The 22,009-nt window shown below is 43.0% G+C and overlaps 1 protein-coding gene across 1 annotated transcript in view; it reads left to right on the top strand.

The window, feature by feature from the left end:
• FHIT (fragile histidine triad diadenosine triphosphatase) overlaps positions 1-22,009 on the top strand; it is a 485,898-nt gene that overhangs the window by 373,114 nt on the left and 90,775 nt on the right. Inside the window, exon 5 of the mRNA XM_009905926.2 lies at positions 15,221-15,289. Coding sequence (XP_009904228.1) covers positions 15,221-15,289 — 69 coding nt within the window. The remainder of the gene's footprint in view (positions 1-15,220; positions 15,290-22,009) is intronic.

Below are 22,009 nucleotides of genomic sequence, written 5' to 3'. Positions count from 1 at the left end.
ACCCTTCACAGCTAACATTTGTGTTCAGTGAAAAACAAGGTTACTTTGGTGATCTTTTCCTAGCCCAAAGAAAGGGGCAGACATTAATAGCTACTTCATCTCCTTTTGTATTTTTGTTTTGTGAAGAGAACCACTGGTGTATCATGAAAGCTTTCAAGCTGTAAAGTTTTATCTTTTAAAACTATTTAAATTCCTTTACTACTAAATATTTCTTAGGAGCATTTTTTTCTTTCCCTCTTCTGTCTTCTGAGCACTTTTTTTTATATTGCCAAGGTGTTTAGCTGCAAACATGGAAGGCCATGCAGCTAAGACCAAGCCAGCTGCACAGATTTTGCACACTTTAATTAAGTTGTAGGGCTTCAAATGAATTTGGCTCCAGTTTCTGATGCATCCATGCCCTGTGTTCTGTTCCAGTGTGGATGTTAAATCGTGCAGAAATGGAGTGTGACCTAACTTTCATGTCAGTTGATCTGGCGGTAGCTGTTTTTGTGTAACTAATTTAAAAAGATTGATTGTTGGTTAATTACATTAATGAACTGAACCAACATGGGCACAGACCAGAGCGCAGCAGTCTCCTAAACAGTCATTAAGAATAGACATCTATCTTTTCACCTGCTTGTACAGCCTCCTGTTGGGTGGCAGAGTGTGTGGAATCGTAATTCTGAAGGTTAAACGACTTAGGGACGTAATCACAAACTGTTCACCTCTGCTACCCTTCTGCCCATATGGCCCTGCTACTCACAGTCAAAGTCCATTTGGACAAACTGTCTGTTGAAAGGTCTCCAGGACAGCAAGTCTGGTGGTTTCAGCTGGGTTCCTGGCAAATGCAAGTGCGCATTACAAATCCACCAAAGTTCCTTGGTTGAAAGGATTTTGTGGATTTAAACAATTTTGAAAGAACTCCTTTCCAAATTAGGGCAATTCATGCGTGTCAAGGTGAAAGTGTACTAAGCAGAACAGTTCACTCTTCTCTCTAGTCACCTTGTGAATATGAAGAGAGATTGAATCAATAATACATTTCTGTAATTAAATTGGTAAGCTAAAATGATCGAGTTCTCGTTTTAGCAAACTGTCAAAGGAGAATGCATTTCTGGGTGTTTGTCAGTGTTGGCCTTGCAGCCATTCAATGCACTTAGGCGAGAGATGGGCAAATGTTGCATGCCGCGCAAGGGCTTACAAAAGAAGTACTTTAAGAAGTTAAAAAATCAGTTTGAGACATTGGTGCTTTTTCTAACCCGATTTCAAAACGTTGCATCATGAATAAAGATGATGTAATGCATATTATTTTGCTTGGAAGTTTGGAAACGTGCTGTTGTGTATCCTTTGCCATCAGTAGCACATCAGCTTGGCAGATTTCTTCAAATCATGACAGACTTAACCTGAAGTTAGTAAGTGCTGCCTCTGGCTTGAGCAGAAAGGGAACTGGAGCAGGGCTGCATTTTATGAAAGATGGCAAGAAAATTCCTAGCTGCTTTAGAAAGCAAGAATGAAAGTCCTTTTGCACTGGTAGCCTGGGAGAAGATAATATCTTGTATAGGTTGTTCATGTCAAAGTCTTCACAGGTGACTTATGTCAGTACTGATACCATGGTATTCTGCAAGGCCTAATCCAATACCTGCTGAGGCCAAGGAGTTGTTACAGAGATTTCAGTCATTTGTGGGTGATGTTGTAGGTGACCTATGCAGTTTGATTTTCAAGGAGGCTATTTATTCCACAAAACCATTTTATACCCCTAATTCATCAGTGTGTGCAGGAAATAAGCAAAAACCAGGATTGATCAGCAGTCATATATAGTCTGTGCTGAAAATCTATTTCCTTGATTCTCAGCTCCTTCACTGAATATGCCATTGAAACAGTTGGAGGTGATAAGGAAAGAGACTTATGTGGGTTGTTTGGAGACTTGGTTCTGCTTCTGCATCATCCCAGAAGCTTTGGTGGACTGTTAAGGGGAGTTCAGCTGAGCAGCTGCCTAATGGATTTTGGGCATTGGTTCATAACAGCTTAAAATACTTTAAATGCAAGGTGAAGATGTTGTGCAATGACACATATGCAAATTGCATTAAATTATGGTTTTATCTAAGATCTTCTGTTTCAAGCTAACTGAAAGACAGAAGCCACTGCTGCAGGAGGAAAAATATGAAAGGAAAACTATACTGAAACATAAAAGTGTTTCTGATCAAGTAAAATTCTGTTTCTGTTGAATGTTTTATTTTGTTCCAGTCACATAAATTACCATCTTTGAAATACTGAAACTCCCACAATCAGCTTTTTATAACAGAAAAAAATTTACATTTAAAAGGGTTTAACTGAAGCAGCTAAACCTTAATGATGAATGTGCACATTCGGCAATAAAGCAGAGAAGCAGCCCATGTTTTGGAACCCATGGCTGCTATATATAATTTTAATATTATAAATAACAAAATACAGTCTAGTAAGTGCTATAGGTACACACAGAGATATTTGCTGCTTCTTGGGAGATGTATTCTTCAGGGTATAAAATGCCTCAGTACGGATGTGGAGCCTTGGAAGTCTCCCCTAGCGCTGATGGATACTGTGATGGAAAGCACCATGGATTGAATGCCTTTCATCCTCCGCAGAAAGTTATGAGACTCAGCTATGTTTCTGTCGTTAGAAACCTTTTCTTTCTCCTTGTAGTAGCACCTCGCTTCCGTCTTGTGATGGGTTGACCCTGGCTGGATGCTCTATCACTCCCATCCTCAACCAGACAGGGGAGAGAAAACACATCGTAAGGTTTGCGGATCGAGATAAGGATAGGGAGAGATCATTTACCAATTACCATCACAGGCAAACCAGACTCAGATTGGGGAAATTAGTTTCAGTTGTTACTAATCAAATCAGGATATTGAGAAATAAACCCCAAACTTAACACCTTTTCCCCACCACACCCTTCTTCCCGGGCTTAACTTTGCTCTTGATTTTTTTCTACCTTGCCACTGAAGCAGCACAGAGGGACAGGGAGTTGGGGACTGTGGTCAGCTCATCACACTGGTTTTGCTGCCCCTTTCTTGTCATGGAGAGAGCACCTCATTCTCTGCCCCTGCTCCAGTGTGAGGTTCCTCCCACGGGAGGCAGTCCTCCATAAAATTCTGCAATGTGAGTTCACACAGGGTGCAGTTCTTCATGAACTGTTCTTGTATGGGTCCCTTCCACAGGGTGCAGCAAACATGCTCCAGCATGGATTCCTCTCTCCACAGGTCCTGCCAGGAGCTTGCTTCAGTGTGGGATTCCCATGGGGTCACAACCTCCTTCACCTGCAGGTGAATATCTGCTCCACTGGCTGCAGGGGGACAGCCTGCCTCACCATGGTCTTCACCAGAGGCTATAAGGCAATCTCTGCTCCATCACCTGGAGCACCTCCTTCCTTTCTTCCTTCACTGACCTTGATGTCTGCAGAGTTGTTTCTTTCACATAGCCTCACTCCTTTCTCTGGTTGAAATTATTGTTGCAGAATTTCCCACCCTAATCCACCCCCTTCTTATATATGTCATCACAGAGGCATTGCCACCATCACTGACAGGCTTGTCCTTGGCCACTGCCAGGTCTGTCTTGGAGCTGACTTGTATTGACTCTGTCAGACACAGGGGAAGCTTCTAACAGCTTCTCAAAGAAGCCAGCACTGCAGTTGTTTGTGTCACCCCCTCCCTACCAAAACACTTGAAAACTCAATGAGCATCTTTAACTAAGGAGAAAGGAGATAGGAACACTCTTTTAATTCTGTAGGAACCTTGTCATCATCCTAGACACAACAACAGTTGTCTGAAATCACTACAACAACAAAAATTAGAGATAATGATTTCTCTCTCAGAATGAGTCACTGGTATGTAGGGCTTGTCTTCCCCCTGCCACAAACCATTCCTGATTTATCTTCGCCGCTTCTCCCCTGCCCGCTGCATTAAAGGAGGAGTGGGCCATTGCTGCTGTAATGCTCTTGCTCCCTGCTAGTGGAGAGGAGATATATTTCAGTTTTATGCTCTCCTCAAATGTACTCAGACACATGGAAGAAATATCTTACAGGTGTTTGTATCATTGCGGATACTCAAGAGAGTTGCAACTCCTCTGTATTCCAACAATAATATTTCCTTCAAGCTTAGTGTATTGTATACCTCAGCCAGGGTGCCAAGTCCTGCCATTATAGGAGTCAGTGAGAAAATGGGTGGAAATTTCAGCAAAATGGGGGTGAGGCCCTGAGTGTTAATCATGGGGCTGCAGGGCTGATGCTGTGGGAGAAGCTGCACACAGCTTTGTATGTACAGCACTCAGCCCCTCCTGAGGAAGCTGGACCTTCCTTGAACTACAAGATTCACCTGCGGGGTTCGATCTTTATTAATATCCAAAAGTAAATTAACATTATGTTGCCCTTCATATCAGACCTTTTAGGAGTCTTCCATCCTTTTCATTTAGACCAGATCTCTGAGGGAAAAAGCCAGTAATAACACACTGGTGTGATAATTAGTAAGCACAGTCTACATAATTACAATGTTAGCATCTCAGGGGGGAAATGAAAGCTTGTGCTGTCCCTTTAACGGGACAATTTGATAATCCTCTTAGCATTTTCTCTTTTGGCTGATAATATTTCACAGAATTTTACTTTGTAAAATATTCCTAAAGGGAGGCTTAAGCAATAATGCACAGATTATGGAAATGACTCTCATTAAGTATAGGGAGAGACTTCGGTGAAGCCACGAACTGCTTCAAAACATGTAACCCCCATTAGGAGCTTCATTTAAATGTTTATTCACAGAGCAGTAAATGTTTATTATAGAACATTTTATTGAAACATAAATTAAAGAACCCTAATTATACGTATCACAAGTGTTTAAACAATATGCATTCATCAAGTCTTAACTAAAGATCAGAGGTGAGAGGAAGTGCAATTGTGCTTTCATTTGCATCTCAGTAACAACAAATTTGCACAAAAAACACCTGGGCAAGGTGACTCTGAGGGAAGGCAAAGCTGTAGAACCTCAAGGCAGGTGATCTGCAGCTGTGCCTAAGCTTGCACCTCCTTCCCAAGAAGCTTTGGAGGCACCTTCATTGGGTTGTGCATTAGACTTCCCATCTGTAAAATGGAAGTGCGACTTTATGCAGAGGCTGCCAGGGTTTTGGGTTGTTTTAGTGGTTCTTTGGTATTTAGGGAGTAGAAGATGCTGTGCAGGTCTCACAGTGTTCCATAGAATCAATAAGGTTGGAAAAGATCTCAAAGATCATCAAGTTCAACTTGTCACCCAAGATCTCGTGACTACTAAACCATGGCACCAAGTGCCACGTCCAATCCCTTTTAGAACACCTCCAGGGATGGGGACTCCACCACCTCCCTGGGCAGCCCATTCCAAGGGCCAATCACTCTTTCCATGAAGAAATTCTTCCTAACATCCAGCCTAAACAGAGTAGTGTTGCTGATATATAATCCAGGAAACATGGCATAGCAGTTTCCCCATCAGGGTCATTGGTGGGACTAAGGTGGTGTTCTTCCTAATGATTCACACAGAATTATGGTTGATGCTCCTGTAGGTCTGCTTGTCCCATCCAGTGTGGGTACTGAGGAGGGGATTGACACTGAATAGTGGCAGATGAGAGGAGCTGGTGATAGGCCTAGGTCACCATGTGTGAACCATCATTCCTAGAGTTGTGGACCAGGTTAGAAGTCAGGAAATATGAGTTCAGAAGCACAATCACACCCGTAGTTCCACTTAGTTTATTCATTTACTGTCTTTCAGAGGCTCTCATAGGAGGTGTCAAAATTACATTTGGATCACTCCTTCCTATAAACAGGCTAATTACCCTCATTACTGTGCCAGTTTTCTTGGGTCTGGTGCTGTGGGGAAGGGGTTTGCAATTTTCTTGCAAGTGCTAAAGTTACTTTCAGCTGTGGAAATTATAACTGCAGATCTCAAGTGGGTTTCAAATTATTTCTGCACATTTTTTTCATTAGGTCTACATCCCTTTTCTGGCTCCTCCACAGCTCATTTCTTTAAAACTTTATAGCAGTTGACAGATGCATTATTTATTGAGGATGCTGAATCTGCACATTTCTCTGTCTACATGTTTGAAGATGTACTCTGCTGCAAGTCCCTCACTTCACTTGGTTTCTGATATAATTGCAAAATCTCCATTTCGTGGCTTTCTGAAGTACATGTTCTCTGTGCTGAGCAAGTATCTTGATGCTTACTGTTCCAGAGGCAAATTCATGGCACAAATGCTGGCAGGGATCATTGCAAAGCTCTCTTTTTTTTCTCCCAGGTGTATGTGTTCAATGCATGTGTACACAAGTATCTCGTGAAAGGGTCGTCACACTCAAGATTGGTGGCCTGTGGACAGACTGTGTGGCTTCAGGTCACACAGTCTTATGGATCCAAGCTAGAGGAGGGTAGATTTAGATTAGACCTTAGGAAGAAGTTCTTCACCTTAAGGGTGGTAAGACACTGGAACAGGTTGCCCAAAGAAGTGGTGGAAGCCCCATCCCTGGAAGTTTTTAAGGCCAGGCTGGATGTGGCTCTGGGCAACCTGATCTAGTGGAAAGTGCCCCTGCTCATGGCAGGGGGATTGGAACTGGATGATCCTTGAGGTCCCTTCCAACTCTGCCAATTCTGTGATTCCTCTCCCAAGGCTTTTCCAGTTTCCTCCCTTTGCTCCCTCTTTCTGCAGTGTTTTTGATTCACAAAACTTCACCATCTTCTCCATTTTGTTGGCAGCTTCCACCAGACCTGCTTTCTGATGGCTCTTCAACTCCCACCTGTGTCTCTCCTGCTCCCCTGAGCTTTCTGAGACAGATTTGGATTTCCATTCCTTTCCAAAGTGTTTCTCTATGCCCCTGCACATACTACTCTTGAGACTGGCAGCCTGTGCCACTACTTTCTGTCTGTATGGCATCCTTATGTGTCTCACAATGGTAGAAAAGCAAGCTTCAGTTTTGTGTGTTAATAAACCAGAGCCAAAACAAAGGTGCTACAAAAGCATGGTTGTACAACTTTCCTGGGTATGCAGCAACCCTTACCACCAGAGCTCGCATCTGGGGAGGAGGTGCTGAGTATCACAGTATCACAGTATAACCAAGGTTGGAAGAGACCCCAAGGATCATCAAGTCCAACCTGTCCCAACAGACCCCACAACTAGACCATGGCACCAAGTGCCATGTCCAATCTCCCCTTGAACACCTCCAGGGACGGTGACTCCACCACCTCCCTGGGCAGCCCATTCCAGTGTCTGCATTCCAGTGTCTGCATCTATACAGCCTCATGCATGAGGTTTCAGTGAAACTGGAAGGAAAAACACTGATTCCTAGAAATGGGGCATTTTTGTAGGAAAGGAATTGTTTCAAGCAGTTTCCTGTCAGGTTTTAGTACTTTATAAAAATCAGGTCTTTTAAAGTGGTGTTACTTTGTGGGATTTATAACTCCTGGAAATTAACAATAACAGCAATAATAATAATGCTGGCAATAGTTTGGAAGGCTGTGAAAAGTGAGTATTCTGTTTGTAAGGATGGATAGGACTCTCTTGTATATTTTACTTTTATTTTTCAATTCCAACTAAATTCAGGACTATCAAAAATGTGAAAAACTTATAAATACTCACTGAACAGAAACTGCTTTCCGTGAAGACATCTTTGCCAGGGCCTGCAAGTCAAGTGAGCTAGAAACTTACTATCAATGCCTAGAAAGAGAGATTGTACCAAGTGTGCCTGTGTCTGGGTAATGTGATGTATTTTCAGGGACGGCAGAGGGAGTGCTTTCTGTTAATGAGCTCTGGATATACAGGCAGGGCTTTCCACAGAATAATTTCGTAACAGGGATAATTGAGCAGTTAATCAAGAATAGCAAACAAGGGCTCCATGGAAGCCCAGTTTACAGAGAGGACAAAATTGCCCTATTTTTCATGTGGCTATCTCAGTATTATGGTTGATTTTCTTTATCACACACTAACAGTCTTACTTGGAGAATGGTTATTAGTTTGGAATTTCTACAGTTAATCTGGTAGTTTAGAAGCTGCATTATCACAGCCTCCCATGAGAAGCCCATGCCTCTGTAATGGACAGAGGACTTTGCAGCAAACAAGGTCTTATCTGCAAGCCACCATTCTTTTTTTTTCTAGCAAACTGGCTTATGGGGGTCTCTTAGCCACTAAGTTTTGCTGTCTTCGGCTGCCAATGCCCTTCCTGCCCTTCCTCTTGCCTGAGCACTACAGTGGCAGGGACATCGAAGCTTACTCTTCCTGCCCCGATGTCCCTCCATGCCCCGCATCACAGCCCTTCCTAATCACACTGCACCGTGAGACCGTGGAAGCCCACAACTGCAAAGCTTTGTCTCTGTAGAAAGGATGAAAAGTAATGAGGGAAAGGATTAAGCTGCTGAAAGGCATCTGGTTTCGCTGCGTGAAGGCACAGCTCAGCCATGTACTGCACTTGCAGGTGTAGGGTGGAACAGCCCTTCCTCTGCCAACTTTTTGGCAGCCCCCCTGTCCTCAAGGTTGCATGACCTGTTGCCAGTTCTTATGTATTCATCCTATAGCAACGTTTACTGCTAATAGTCCCAGCTTACATGCTGAGGAGCTCTTGTACAGGCTATTATCTCCCTTTCTGTTGGAAGCTGAGCTTTGTTGCTCCGCTAACCAGCACAGCAGCTGAGCGAACACAACATAATGTTCATGAATTATTGCAGGCAATGTCCATGTCCTCCCCAGTGGTGTGTGGCAGGGTCATCTGCTCTTCACTATTCTGTTCTGGTCTACCTGGGAAATCTCTTTCAGTGTCTATTTTTACCTAGTATTTTTGCTTTTCCTCCAGTGCAGTGGTGGCACATTGGTTATTCGACCATAATTCAGTATATTAAAACAGCCATAACTAGGAACATTGCTTTCTGCATGGCCCTGAGTGCTGAAGCAAAACTCACCCGACCTGAATGGGTGTTTTTCCAACAAAACAGGCTCCAGGTTTTTTGGCTGAGGCTTTTGTGAGCATTTTGCATCCCTCATTCACTGGAAATTGACTTTAGATACATAATCTCACAAATGGCTGTGCTGCTGCCAGATTTCAGCAGTGGTGGTGTGAGTGTGCTCCAGAGTACCCATCAGCAGCTCTGTGCTCCCACAGTCACGCTGGGAATGCTGTGGAGCTTGAGTGGAGGATTCTTTCACTGTGTTAGGGGGTCAAAGCCAGCATGTGCTGGCTCTGGCTCACAATTTCCCCATGGCAGTTTGGATTTGTTGCTTGCAGTACATTTTCTAGCTCTCTGGTTATTGTGGGTTTAAAGGTTTGGAGGAAGCTTCTCTTAAGAGTGATTTTTGCATTACTTGTTAATTCTCACCTTTAGGAATTTCCCAAACTGAGATTTCATTTATACTGTGGTAGCCACTGTGAAAACAGAGGAAGATACAGACACAGGAAATGGTTAGGCTAGTCTCTTTTTAATTTTGAATGTCCTATAAAATTCAGTCCCCAGAGACTCCTTCCAACTGTTCCTGCCCCAGACATTCCTGGTAGACCAGAAATCTTGTCCCTGGTATGAGAAGCAGATACATAGAATACATAGAATACATAGAATAAACCAGGTTGGTGAGGCTCAAGCATCTTTGTCCTACACAATGTCCCCCACCTGAGGCCATATTGCTGTGTGCCCTCATATTGACATACCCAGTGTGCCTATCTCCTGTGTAGGCACACAGCTTTCTCCATCACTGTCTGACCTGAAAGGGGAATGGCTGCTAACATTCTAAGCAGTGCAAGCACGTGTCTGAATTTTGTCTACCCTGATGTGGGTGCTATCGATTGGCCCATTAGTGTAAATGTCTCAGCTGTTGTATGCTGCTTTTTGTGCTTATTAAACAAAATAATGAAAAATGAGGGCAAATGAATTATTCAGGGGGAAAAATATAAAGAAATACAATCAACAGTGATTGAATAGAGCCTGCTGCCATGTGATGGGGCTGTCTGATACCCACCAGACATGAGGATACCCCCAATAACTGCAAAGAAATTTACATAGAATACATAGAATAAACCAGGTTGGAAGAGACCTTCAAGATCATCGCGTCCAACCCATCAACCAGTCCAACACCACCTAAACAACTAACCCATGGCACCAAGCACCCCATCAAGTCTTCTCCTGAAAACCTTCAATGATGGCGACTCCACCACCTCCCCAGGCAGCCCATTCCAATGGGCAATCACTCTCTCTGTATAAAACGTTTTCCTAACATCCAACCTAAACCTCCCCTGGAGCTGCCTGAGACTGTGTCCTCTTGTTCTGGTACTGGCCGCCTGGGAGAAGAGACCAACATCCGTCTGTCTACAACCTCCCTTCAGGTAGTTGTAGAGAGTAATAATGTCACCCCTGAGTCTCCTCTTCTCCAGGTTAAGCAACCACAGCTCCCTAAATTTGAAAAGCTTTATTTGGAACAGGATGCCCAGGGATGTGGTAGAGGCCCCATATCTGGAGCTTGTTAAGGCCAGGCTGGATGTGGCTCTGAGCAACCTGATCTAGTGTGAGGTGTCCCTGCCCATGGCAGGGGTGTTGGAACTAGATGATCTTTGAGGTCCCTTCCAACCCTGACAATTCTGCAAATTTGGCATTTTGTATGCACAGTGTTTGATTTTATTGTTTGGGTTTTTGGTTGGTTGGTTGGTTGTTGTTTTTTTGGTCTGCAAGCAGTGTTTGTCTGATTTTAAAAAAAAAATGCAGCCAAATGTTTTGTTTTTCTCTACTGAGACATTTCAGTCAACTGAAAATGTCTTTTTGAGGCATGCAGGTTTTTGTTTTGCCTGGAAAACAAAATAGAAGGAAGCAAGTCTAATTTACAGCTACCTTGAAGTTATTTCTGCTGCCTCCAGTTGGGCAGACCTCCCTGTAGCCATCAGTGGACACACACCACCAAAATATATACATAATATCTGAGGTGCGAATACTCCCACTGAACAATTTCACAGGTTGAAAATTGAACTGGTGCTTAAGTGCCTTGATGGAGCGAGGCTCTAGCTATAGCATATAGCAATAAAGAGCAAAAAATGATCAATTCAAGAACTTCTAATGACTCTAAATATCAGTGACCCTGAGTTGGGAAGGCCGGGAGCTGAAAGGCAAATTAGAGAGGGTGTGAAATCCCCTTGTTCAGTGTTTGGCATCCAACATGATGGCATTCAACAAGGGGAGGTTTAGGCTGGATGTCAGGAGGAAGTTCTATACAGAGAGAGTGATTGCCCATTGGAATGGGCTGCCTGGGGAGGTGGTGGAGTCACCATCATTGGAGGTGTTCAGGAGGAGACTTGATGGGGTGCTTGGTGCCATGGGTTAGTTGTTTAGGTGGATTGGATTGGTTGATGGGTTGGATGCGATGATCTTGAAGGTCTCTTCCAACCTGGTTTATTCTATTATACTATTATTCTATTAAGTCCAAGTGCCACTGCTGCGCTTTGGTCACAACAACCCCATGCAGTGCTACAGGATGGGGTCGGAGTGGCTGGAGAGCTGCCAGGCAGAAAGGGACCTAGTGGTACTGATTGACAGCTGGCTGACATGAGCCAGCAGTGTGCCCAGGTGGCCAAGAAGGCCAGGCATCCTGGCCTGCATTAGAGAAAGTGTGGCCAGCAGGAGCAGGGAAGTCATTGTGCCCCTTTACTCAGCACTGGTTAGGTTGCCTTGAGTACTGTGTCCAGTTCTGGGCCCCTCAGTTTAAGAAGGACATTGAGACTCTTGAACGTGTCCAGAGAAGGGCAACAAGGCTGGGGAGAGGCCTCAAGCACAAGCCCTATGACAAGAGGCTGGGGTTGTTTAGCCTGGAGAAGAGGAGGCTCAGGGGAGACCTTATTGCTGTCTACAACTACCTGAAGGGAGGTTGTAGACAGGGTGGGGTTGGTCTCTTCTCCCAGGCAACCACCAACAGAACAAGAGGACATAGTTTCAAACTGTGCCAGGGGAAGTTTAGGCTCAAAGTGAGGAGAAAGTTCTTCACAGAAAGAATTGTTGGCCATTGGAATGTGTTGCCCAGGGAGGTGGTGGAATCACCGTCCCTGGAGGTGTTCAAAAAAGGATTGGAAATGGCACTTGAAGACATGGTTTGGTAGGCATGAGGTGTTGGGTGACAGGTTGGACTTTATGATCTTTGAGGTCTTTTCCAACCTTATTGATTCTGTGATTCTATGATTCTCACAATGTGGTAGCTACTTCTCTGTGCTGCTTCTATTTCCCTTGGTTTTGGTAAAACTGAAGAGAAGGAGATTACTTGAGACGCTATCGCTGCCCCTGTTAGTTCCTGTTACACAAACAGTAGGGACAATCCAGGTTTGTATTTGTGTTCCATGCACAGAATTTACAAAAATATACATTAAAAAAAAATAAAGTTTGTAGGTATCTCCAGCCTTAGAAATATTAATTTATTTTCTATTATGATTGACAGATTTTGCTATGCAGCCTGGTATTTGTGTAAGAATTTAATGCATGTAGTAACCCTTGAGGATGTCCCCAGTGATGCCAAGTGGCCTATACACCATCATAAACACTTTTTTTTCCCCTCTTTCTTTTTTCCCATGCTGGTTGCAAGAGCCTATTTTGAGTAGAAGATGACAGTAGGCTCATTCATTACCTGCTGTGCTGGTGTGTGCATCTGCAGAGCAGTATCTCTGCACTGAGCTTTGGACTACATCCCTCTGTGCTTCCTGGTATTCCAAACTGTCATGGCTACACAGATATTTTCCTGTGTGTAACCTGGAACATCCTGCCACAGAGATAAAAATTACTCTTAAGGGTGGCTGGACTTTTGGGGGCTATGGTTGTTGCTAGCTGATATTAGGTTATGTATGTATCATCAAGAAATTGTCCTGAAAATTTATTTGTAGCAAAACTCTCAATTCCTGTAGCAGAATAGAAAGAAACTGGCTGGCAGATTATTCTCTGTCTATGAATCAATTTAAAATCTAATGAGAACCACAGATGTGACACACTAGTGAAATTTTACACTAATTTTCACTTTTGTTTTTCTTGAAAGTCTGCCTTTGTGCAAAAAAAAAAAAAAACAAACCCAAAATTTCAGGCCTCTGGCTACTGAAGACCAACTTTAAACTTGCTTGTGATTTCGAGCAATACATCATGAGAGCAGTGATGTTCAGATGATACATTGCACTAATACATCACAAGAGCACTATCGCTCTCATGATATATTAGTATAAATACACTATCAGAACACTATCACTGATGTATTACTAAAAAAACCACAGTTTTTAACCCTCAAGAATCATCCTCATCTCTGGACTGAATACACTGAAAGCTGTGGATAATGATAAGAATAAGCAATCACATACTCGATTTCTCTAGGGCAAGGGAGGGGAAAAAAAAGAGTGGTATTAGGAATATTTCATTAAGCAAAACATCCTTCTGATTTCCCTTTATTCTCTGAGCAAATGGCTTTATGGATTGAAGCTAACACAATGTAGGTCTGTTTGAATTTTCTTACAAATAGCCTAGGAAAATCTTGTTTTGATTTTTGGATTTCATTATAGACTTGAGCCATCTTTTGAGAATGTTTCAGTGCCGTGCTTGATTTCCAACTGATTTCTACCTCATCAAATGGAGTCACATGTAAGCTATCCTTGTTTTTTTTTTTTAGAAGGATTTAGGCACCATCTGAAAATATCTGGAGATGCAGAAATGTTGTCTGTCACTCAACTCATTCCTCAGTGTGGCATGGTGTTGGTTTGGGGTTTTGGTTTTGGTTTTTTCCTGAAGAGTTATTCTCAGTTGTGGATTGTTTGTATTTTTTTCTTTCTCAAAGAAAGGTGAATGAGAGAGGGGAAAAGATAAAAGAATACTTTGCAATGTTGGAGCTGAACTTACTGCAGGAGAGCAGATAGATGAGTATTTGTTTGGTTTCCTTGTGGAGTTTGAGTCTCAAAAATCTTCAGCTACCCTTTCTATATGGTATGAAGATTGCCATAATCTCCTAACAGAAAAAAATAAGTAGTAATAGTAGCAATATCTTGTGAAGTTGGCAAAGTGGCATGTCATCTATTTCCTTTCTTTTCTCATTTTAGTTCCTTTCCCCCATAACTCACCAGCAAACTTGCCATTGACAAAAATACATTGCCCTTCACCTCCCTCCCATTGCAGGGAGCCTGAAGCTGCCTCTCCAGATCATGGTCCTTAGCTGTGCCACCCCTCCAAGTGATGGCCCTACCATCAGGAGAATGACACTTACGCTTCATTCTGCAAAACTGGGCTCATAATTCATGTGCCTCGAAGTTTTAGGACCACCTGGCGGACTGGAGCCAATATCCCTGCAGGTGTGTCCCCAGCACACACCCCATACCACTGGGGTCTGTTTGTGTTAAAGCTACATGTTTTATCACAGTATCACTAAGGTTGGAAGAGACCTCAAAGATCATCGAGTCCAACCTGTCACAACAGACCTCATGACTAGACCATGGCACCAAGTGCCACGTCCAATCCCCTCTTGAACACCTCCGGGGATGGTGACTCTACCATCTCCCTGGGCAGCCCATTCCAATGACGAATGACTCTCTCCATGAAGAACTTTCTCCTCACCTTGAGCCTAAACTTCCCCTGGTGCAGCTTGAGACTGTGTCCCCCTGTGTCCCCCTGTGTCCCCCTGTTCTGTGGGGGAAAGGCATTAAAATCCTTTCAACCTTGCAAAAGACATGGTATTAGCCGTGGTCTACACCCTCTGAGGTGCCTCTTCTGACAGCCCTTCTACATGCACGGTCTTGGATGTGTACCTCAGTTGTTCCTCTCTTCTCCAGCCTGTGTGGCACAGTACTGAGCCTGGGGTTGCTCTTGGGAGCCCTCTGCCCATGCTTCCTACAGCCATGTCCCATCACTGGCACCTTTTTGTTCTTCTCAGTTTTGAAGGCACAACACACAGCTCTGAGGTACACTGTGATTTCAAAGCTGTGGCTAAATATGACTCTTACTGACAACTATGAATAATTCCACAGAGCCCCTAAACTTCCAGGCATTTCACTCAGAAGTTCAGATAATACAGCAGAACTGCTTTCTCATGTTTTTCATCTTTTATATTCTCCAATGCATTGTGATACAGTTATGGAACAGGTTAATGTATTTTCCTCTGAAAATAATGCTGCGGGAGCCCATGCATGGTTATGTGAATGAGTTGAGAATACTGCTGACAATCCAGAAAAAAAGGGGGGGGGGAAAGTCCTGAGCTTGATAATCACCATTATCTTTTTTCACATTTTCAGCATGTTCATGTCCATGTGCTTCCAAGGAGGGCCGGAGACTTCCGCAGGAATGACGATGTCTACACGGAGGTAAGAGCTGCAGAGCTGCACTTGCTTTCTTGTTCAGATTTGATTTTGTATTTAGAAAAATAACCTTCATGGTACAAGCCCTGCCTTGAGTGGAGATAGTTAATAGGATCTCTGCATCTTTACTGCTTGCAAAGACCCTGAGATAGCACCAAGACCTGGGATTTCCTTGTAACCTCTGGGCCCAGCGGAGGTCACACAGGGTACCAAGTGAGGATGCATCTGGCATTTTTGGTACTTCTGTCTCTACTCACAGAGTGTGGTGACATCTGCTTAGCCTGGAGAAAAGGAGACTCAGGGGTGACCTTATCACTCTCTACAACTACCTGAAGGGAGGTTGTAGACAAACGGATGATGGTCTCTTCTCCAAGGCAGCCAGTACCAGAACAAGAGGACACAGTCTCAGGCTGCACCAGGGGAGGTTTAGGTTGGATGTTAGGAAAAAGTTCTATACAGAGAGAGTGATTGCCCATTGGAATGGGCTGCCTGGGGAGGTGGTAGAGTCGCCGTCATTGGAGGTTTCCAGGAGGAGACTTGATGGGGTGCTTGGTGCCATGGGTTAGTTGTTTAGGTGGTGTTGGATTGGTTAATGGGTTGGACATGATGATCTTGAAGGTCTCTTCCAACCTGGTCTGGTCTGGTCTGGTCTGGTCTGGTCTATTCTATTCTATTCTATTCTATTCTATTCTATTCTATTCTATTCTATTCTATGATTTCTTATATTGGGGTACAGGTAAAAGGATGACCACATGGTTAGCCTAATGTGCAGGGGGTATGTCCTACCCTGGCTGCTAGCCTGGGGTGCCAAGCCACTCCCTTTCAACACAGGAAAATACAGAAGGCTCATTACAAGCCAATCACAAATTGCCTTCTGGCCTGCTTTTTGCAGAGCTCCGTTCAGGCTCTGGACAAATCACACTGTAGCCCCAAAGATGAAAACTGAAGAGCAGCTATGCATATAGATGTAATATATGCACGTGTGCTGATTGTACAGCAGAGCTGGGGACAGAAGCTGTTCCAGTGTGACTGAATTACTGGCTTTTGTTTAAATGAACAATTGTACTGGCATTAACAAAAAGTTTTCCCCAGCCTGACAGCTGTCACAATGAGTTAATGAAAAAAATCTCCTCATTGTTAGATTTACAGATGGCTCTTCGTGAGTTTGGTAGGATCCTCTATCTCAAATATGACATCTCCTTTTCTTTCTGAAAGTAATTAATATAAACTTGTTCAGTGCTACTGCAATACCATCTACTTGAAGGAGAATTCATGACATTTTATGCTTTTGTATTTTCTCCTTTGTGATATATACATGGAGACAACTCCTCACTCAAAGAAAATGGGAATGTATTTTAAAGTTTTATAATGACTTAAATATTCAAAAGTGGTGAAAAACCTTTGTTGCTGACTAGTTACATGAAGCCTAGAGACTGAGAACCCCACTAAATAAGGGTAAAAACTTACAATAAGGCTGCTGAGCAAGGAGATCAAATGAAAATAGGTGGTGATCATCTCCTATGTTGCTGTAGTTAAAGGCAATTAAGTGAGGAAACTTAAAAGTTAGCAACTACAGGGTTGTGAAGCTCTGGAGCAGGTTGTCCAGGGAAGTGGTGGAGTTGCCATCCCTGGAGGTATTTAAAAGACTTGTGATGCTTTAGGGACATGGTTTAGCGTTGGACTCAATGATCTTAAAGGTTCAACCTAGATGATTCTATGGTGGTTTTTTTCCCTTTTCAAATGTGTGATTTCAGATGCTGAACCAACCCACAAACTCTGTTTCCATTTTTGTCACATTTACAATTCCATTTTCTTCTTCTCTAACACATTTATTTCTCCCTTGTTATATGTAAATACAGACAAAACTCTGTTAATGAACTAGACTCTACATACAATGTTGATAAATGCAAAAGGGTGACAAATTGGTGAAAAATACTTTCTCTTGTCATTTGCAGTTATAGGAATTGTAGGTGTTGCTTTTAGCAGACAGGGAACAAAAATATTTAGACAGAGATGTGGTAATATATCTTGTAGCAGAAGAATGTGTAGCTTCAGAGTCTAACCAGCTGTCCTGTACTACTGCAGAGCTAACTTAGGATTTTGTACAGACACAGATTTCAATTTTTTAGGGTGCCAGGGGGAAAAACAAAAAAAAAAAAACCCAACTTATTTGATGCTATAAAAGAAAAATTGATGTAAAGTTCTGGCTTGATTGGAGGATGGAGGGACTTAGGCAATAAGCTCTCCTGAAAGGATCTACCTAGTTTTAAAAATAGGTTTGGGTAGGACATAATCCTGGGACAGCCATGGGCTGCAGGCCATCAGCAATTTGGAGTCAGCCAGGGCAGCTGACCTGAGCTGGCTACAGACCATAAAAACCACACCCAGTATAAAGGGGGAAGTTTGCTGAGGATGGAGGGACCTCCTGCTTCAGCTTTGGCTTCAGCTCTTCCTGCTCCCAAGGACTGCTTTCCCATTTATGGTAACCACCATGCATTCCCTGGGCTAAGTATAACTTTATGTACTTTATACTGGCATAGGTATTAGTTTGTCTGTTTCATTGAATCCATTTTCATTTCAACATGTGGGTCTCCTCTCTTTTTCCCATCCCTGTTCTCTGCTGGGGAGGGATCATTGGGTAATAGAAAGACTGCCATAGTTTAGCCCTGGACATGACCTGAACACAGACAGATGCAAAATGGACAAATTACTGGAAGTACAGCTGACTTCAGTAATCATTTGGAGCTTATGACAGTAAAGCAAAAATCTTTTGATATAATGCATCTCTCTGTTGGGCCAACAAGACATAGCCCTTTGTCAAGATCTTTTAAGCGATTTAGGGAGATCTGTAGGTCATGGTGGGGCAACAGGCTGAAAATCTAGGAAGCACAGAGTACCATTAGGTGAGATGGAGATGCTGAAGAAAGCTTTAAATCCATCATCCATGAAACTTGTACCTAGGGCAATTGAAAACCTGTTTATAAACGATGCTTCATTTCCATGTTTTTGAGTGATAGATGGAGTTGTAGTTTAGAGAGCAAAGACCACCTTCCAAAATCATCCCAACAGCCTTTTCTTTCTAGTTTGTGACATGGAAGCTCATCAGCCCCTCTTAAACAGTTTGTGTAGTTGTAAAGCACATCTAAGCTAAATTCTGCATATTGTGGTGCCTGATTTAGCTAAAGACTGATGCAGCTAAAGACTTTACAGCTATTGGGTGTAATTTTCACAGACTCTGGATCTCAGCTCTGGTTCAACACATCTATTGCAAACTCCTATCTGTCTGTAAATGCCTTTGAGCTCTCCAAGCCCAGCAGTTGTCATCCGTATATGCTCAGCAGCTTGTTGACAAATCCCATTGCTCTGAGAGTGTTTGACAGTGAAAGGAATGCCCAGATGTTGAGACATCAGTTCTCTTAGGAGACTTCTAGAGTTGAGACAGCTAGAAAGTACTTGCAGTCTCTTACCGTATGCTTTATTTCTCCCATTTGCTTTGGGAGTGACCACTCATCTGATAGAAAAGACATAAAACAGCCTATAGGGTTTATGCCTGCTTAGTCTCTTTACTGGGCTCTTGTCTATGAAGCTCTGACACTGCCTTGTTTAAAGCAGCTTTTATGTGTGAAGAGTATACCTAAAGGTAAGGTATGTCTTTAGCACTTGGTTTTTAATAGGGTTGCTGATGGACACTAATGTCTGATGGTTTCTGGATATATACTTAGAACTTCAACACTGGGACGTTAATTGTAGAAGGGATAAAAGAGGGGCTGACACCTACTCCACAGCAGCTCCTCTCAGGCATTTCATGATGGAGTATGTCACTTAATATTTTAGGTTTCTGAACCTCAGTGCATATGAAAGAAGTCGCTGTCACAGCTACAGGGAGAGTGATTAATAATGAAAAAAAAAATCTGCATTGAATGTTTTAGATGTTTTTCATCTGCAGCTTTGTGGGGCTATTTCTTGGAAGAGTATTTCCCAGGAAGTGTTAGCTATCCACCCTCTGGGCTCACTGGAGTGGAAAGCTGAAGGTATAGTTTTTCAGTTCTGATATTTCCCTGCAATTAGTTGAAGCCTAATCCTCCAAGTGTGTGCATCAGAGTTAAATTGGTCTTACAGGGTGTTTTTTTTTACAGGACCAGGCCTTAATTACTGGGTTAGTTATCTACATCTTGAGTAGTTCTTAATCATTGGTTTACTTTATTTTTTGGACAGCAAAATTATAGTGGCTAAATACCAGGAAATTTGTCAATAGAAAACCTCTTTATTCCTCTATATGTTCTATTCAGTATGAAATAGATGATTATTTAAGCATTTACTAATCAAGGAATTTAAAGGCCATCATATCAAGCAATTGCCTACCTCAAAGTAGACAAGTTTTTTGCTGTTGTGAGGGCATGTCACAGTAACTGATAAGGATTTGACATGAGTGAATGTCTTTTCTGTAGAATGGCACCCTGTGTTGTTGCAGTCAGCACAAGTACTGCAGGAGTTGTTGGAGGTCATCGTGTCCAAGGCGTTCAAGAACATTATCCTGAAATGTCTCAGCAGTTTCATACACTCAGCCATCTGTGGGCAGTCCTCATTCAGTCTGTGTTTGAAAAGTCCATTGCACAGCCTGTCCCTGGTCTCCACTGAGTGGTTAGCCATTACTGCAATATAAATAACATTCATCATCCTTTAGGTTGGCAGGTAATAGCTGTACTGGGCAAGAGTACCGGGCTTTCTCAGAAAGAAAGACCGAACCAGAAGTCTGCAATACTGCTGTTATGAGTACTGACCTCAATAAGTTAATTTTGAGGCTGACAGACTCGGATGGGTAAGGGCAGCCTGGCCACTCAGCAAAACCCTGAGCATCCTTGGCATGCAGTGATGTATTTGGTAGTGCACACCCCTGTTCCTTCCCAAATTCAATGTTTCACTTGGTGGTTGCAGCCTGCTGTAACAGATGCAATGGCAATGCACTTCCAGGTCTGTGCGTGCAGGGCAAACAGTGCCCATCTCCATGCCAGCTTTGTTTTCATGCCCACCTCATGTCCTGGCCTGTCTTCAGTTCCCAGCCTAGACTGGAGAGAACTGAAAATACTGTAAAAGAGGAAAGCATAAGTGAGATAGGTTAACCCAAACCCCTGTGTCTTCATCCCTTGGCTGCATGCCAGACCTTCATCATGGACCCTTTGTAATGAGCCCAGGTGATAATTCCTAATGTGATTTCTTCAGTAACTTAAAGATTTTGTAATATACAGAAGCCAGCAAAAGAATCTGCTTCATGCTGTCCTTCTTGCCTTCTGGCATTCAGGCAAGCTGTGAGAGAGTCACTTAGGGAAAGATTTTTTGACTTAGTGATCTCATTCACCACATTATGTTAAATCATTTCAGCGAGAATACCTATTAGTAATCACTTCCAATTCCTGGGAGGATGAAGGAGGCATTTTGGCATGTGACTCAAAACCTGCTGGGCCACTTCTTCAGACTGGCAATACAGGAGAACTGCAGTGAATTCAGAAGTTTAGTCAAACAAGCCTGAAGTTTAATTCTCCATGAGTGGCTTTAACTGTGACATGCCTTCACTCTGACCTGCAGACAGCACCTCGTGTGCTGCTGGGCACAGAGCCTGGTGGAAGGCTTGAAATGTGTACAGCTGCACTGAACTCCTTGGGCTGCTTCCTTCTTATCTTTAAGGTATATCATGAAAAGATAAATAAGCCCCAATCCAGGTCCTGCTAGACAGAATGGAAAGATGCCCAACAGCTTCTGTGAGCACTGGATTGAACTATTCATGAAAATTAATGGCATGCAGAGCTAATAGGCTGTTCCTTGGCCTCACAATTATATTGCACCTTCTGGGAACATATTGGAGCCTGATGGTAGATCAGTCTGCTGCTTCTGAACTCCCTTGGGGCCAGGCTCTGCTTTCTTTGTACCCTGTGTGGGTAAACCATGGAAAGGGAGGGAAGCAGCACAGAATCTAAAGTGGTATTTTTCCTTTACCAAAAAAACCACACCCCAAATTCTCTTTTTTTTCCAGGTATAAGTTTATTTCCCTATCTTCTGATGTGACAGCAAACAAATTCTTCCCAGTAGGCTGTGAATTTTATCCTGTCCTTGCCAATATTGCTCTTTCTGTCTGAGAGCATCAGAGGAGGCTCTGCTAGCCAAGGAGCATAAGCCTTTCCCAGTTGCTTCATGAGTCTTACGATATTACAGCGACTCCAGCAGGGCAAGTCAGATTAAGTGTGCATGAATATTTCCAACTGAGGGTATTGCAGGAGAAGCTAGAACTGTGCAAATAGTTGTGTTTTGGATTTGGTAGCTGAACAGACAAAAAGGGATTTTGAGTTGACCTGGGACAATTAATTTTTTTCCCATCAAGCAAGTTTCCTTTTTGAGTTAAACAGGATAATTTGTTTTCTGGACCATGATATTTTATCCAATTATGATTCAAAACCCCCTGAAGCCTGCTGGCATGCCCAGCAAGTCCTTGCATGTGCCCAGCCTGCATAAGACAAATTGAGAAATTTGTCAGCAGAGCTCAGCAGGAATACTGGGAGACATTCTATCATCACATGTATCTCCCCAGGTGGAAACCCCACTGTCTGTGGTATTTTCTGCCCTTTCTAACCTTGTGAGGCATTTCTTAATTTGACACCTGAAAACTCGGAGAACTTCCTCCAGGCTGTGTATATTGCTGTGCTTATTTTAGGATAGCAGGATATCATAATCAGA

This window comes from Dryobates pubescens, chromosome 1, assembly GCF_014839835.1.
Source record: "Dryobates pubescens isolate bDryPub1 chromosome 1, bDryPub1.pri, whole genome shotgun sequence".
Taxonomy (NCBI): domain Eukaryota; kingdom Metazoa; phylum Chordata; class Aves; order Piciformes; family Picidae; genus Dryobates; species Dryobates pubescens.
Note: the sequence above shows the minus strand (reverse complement) of the source record. Positions and strands in the feature narration are given on the sequence as shown.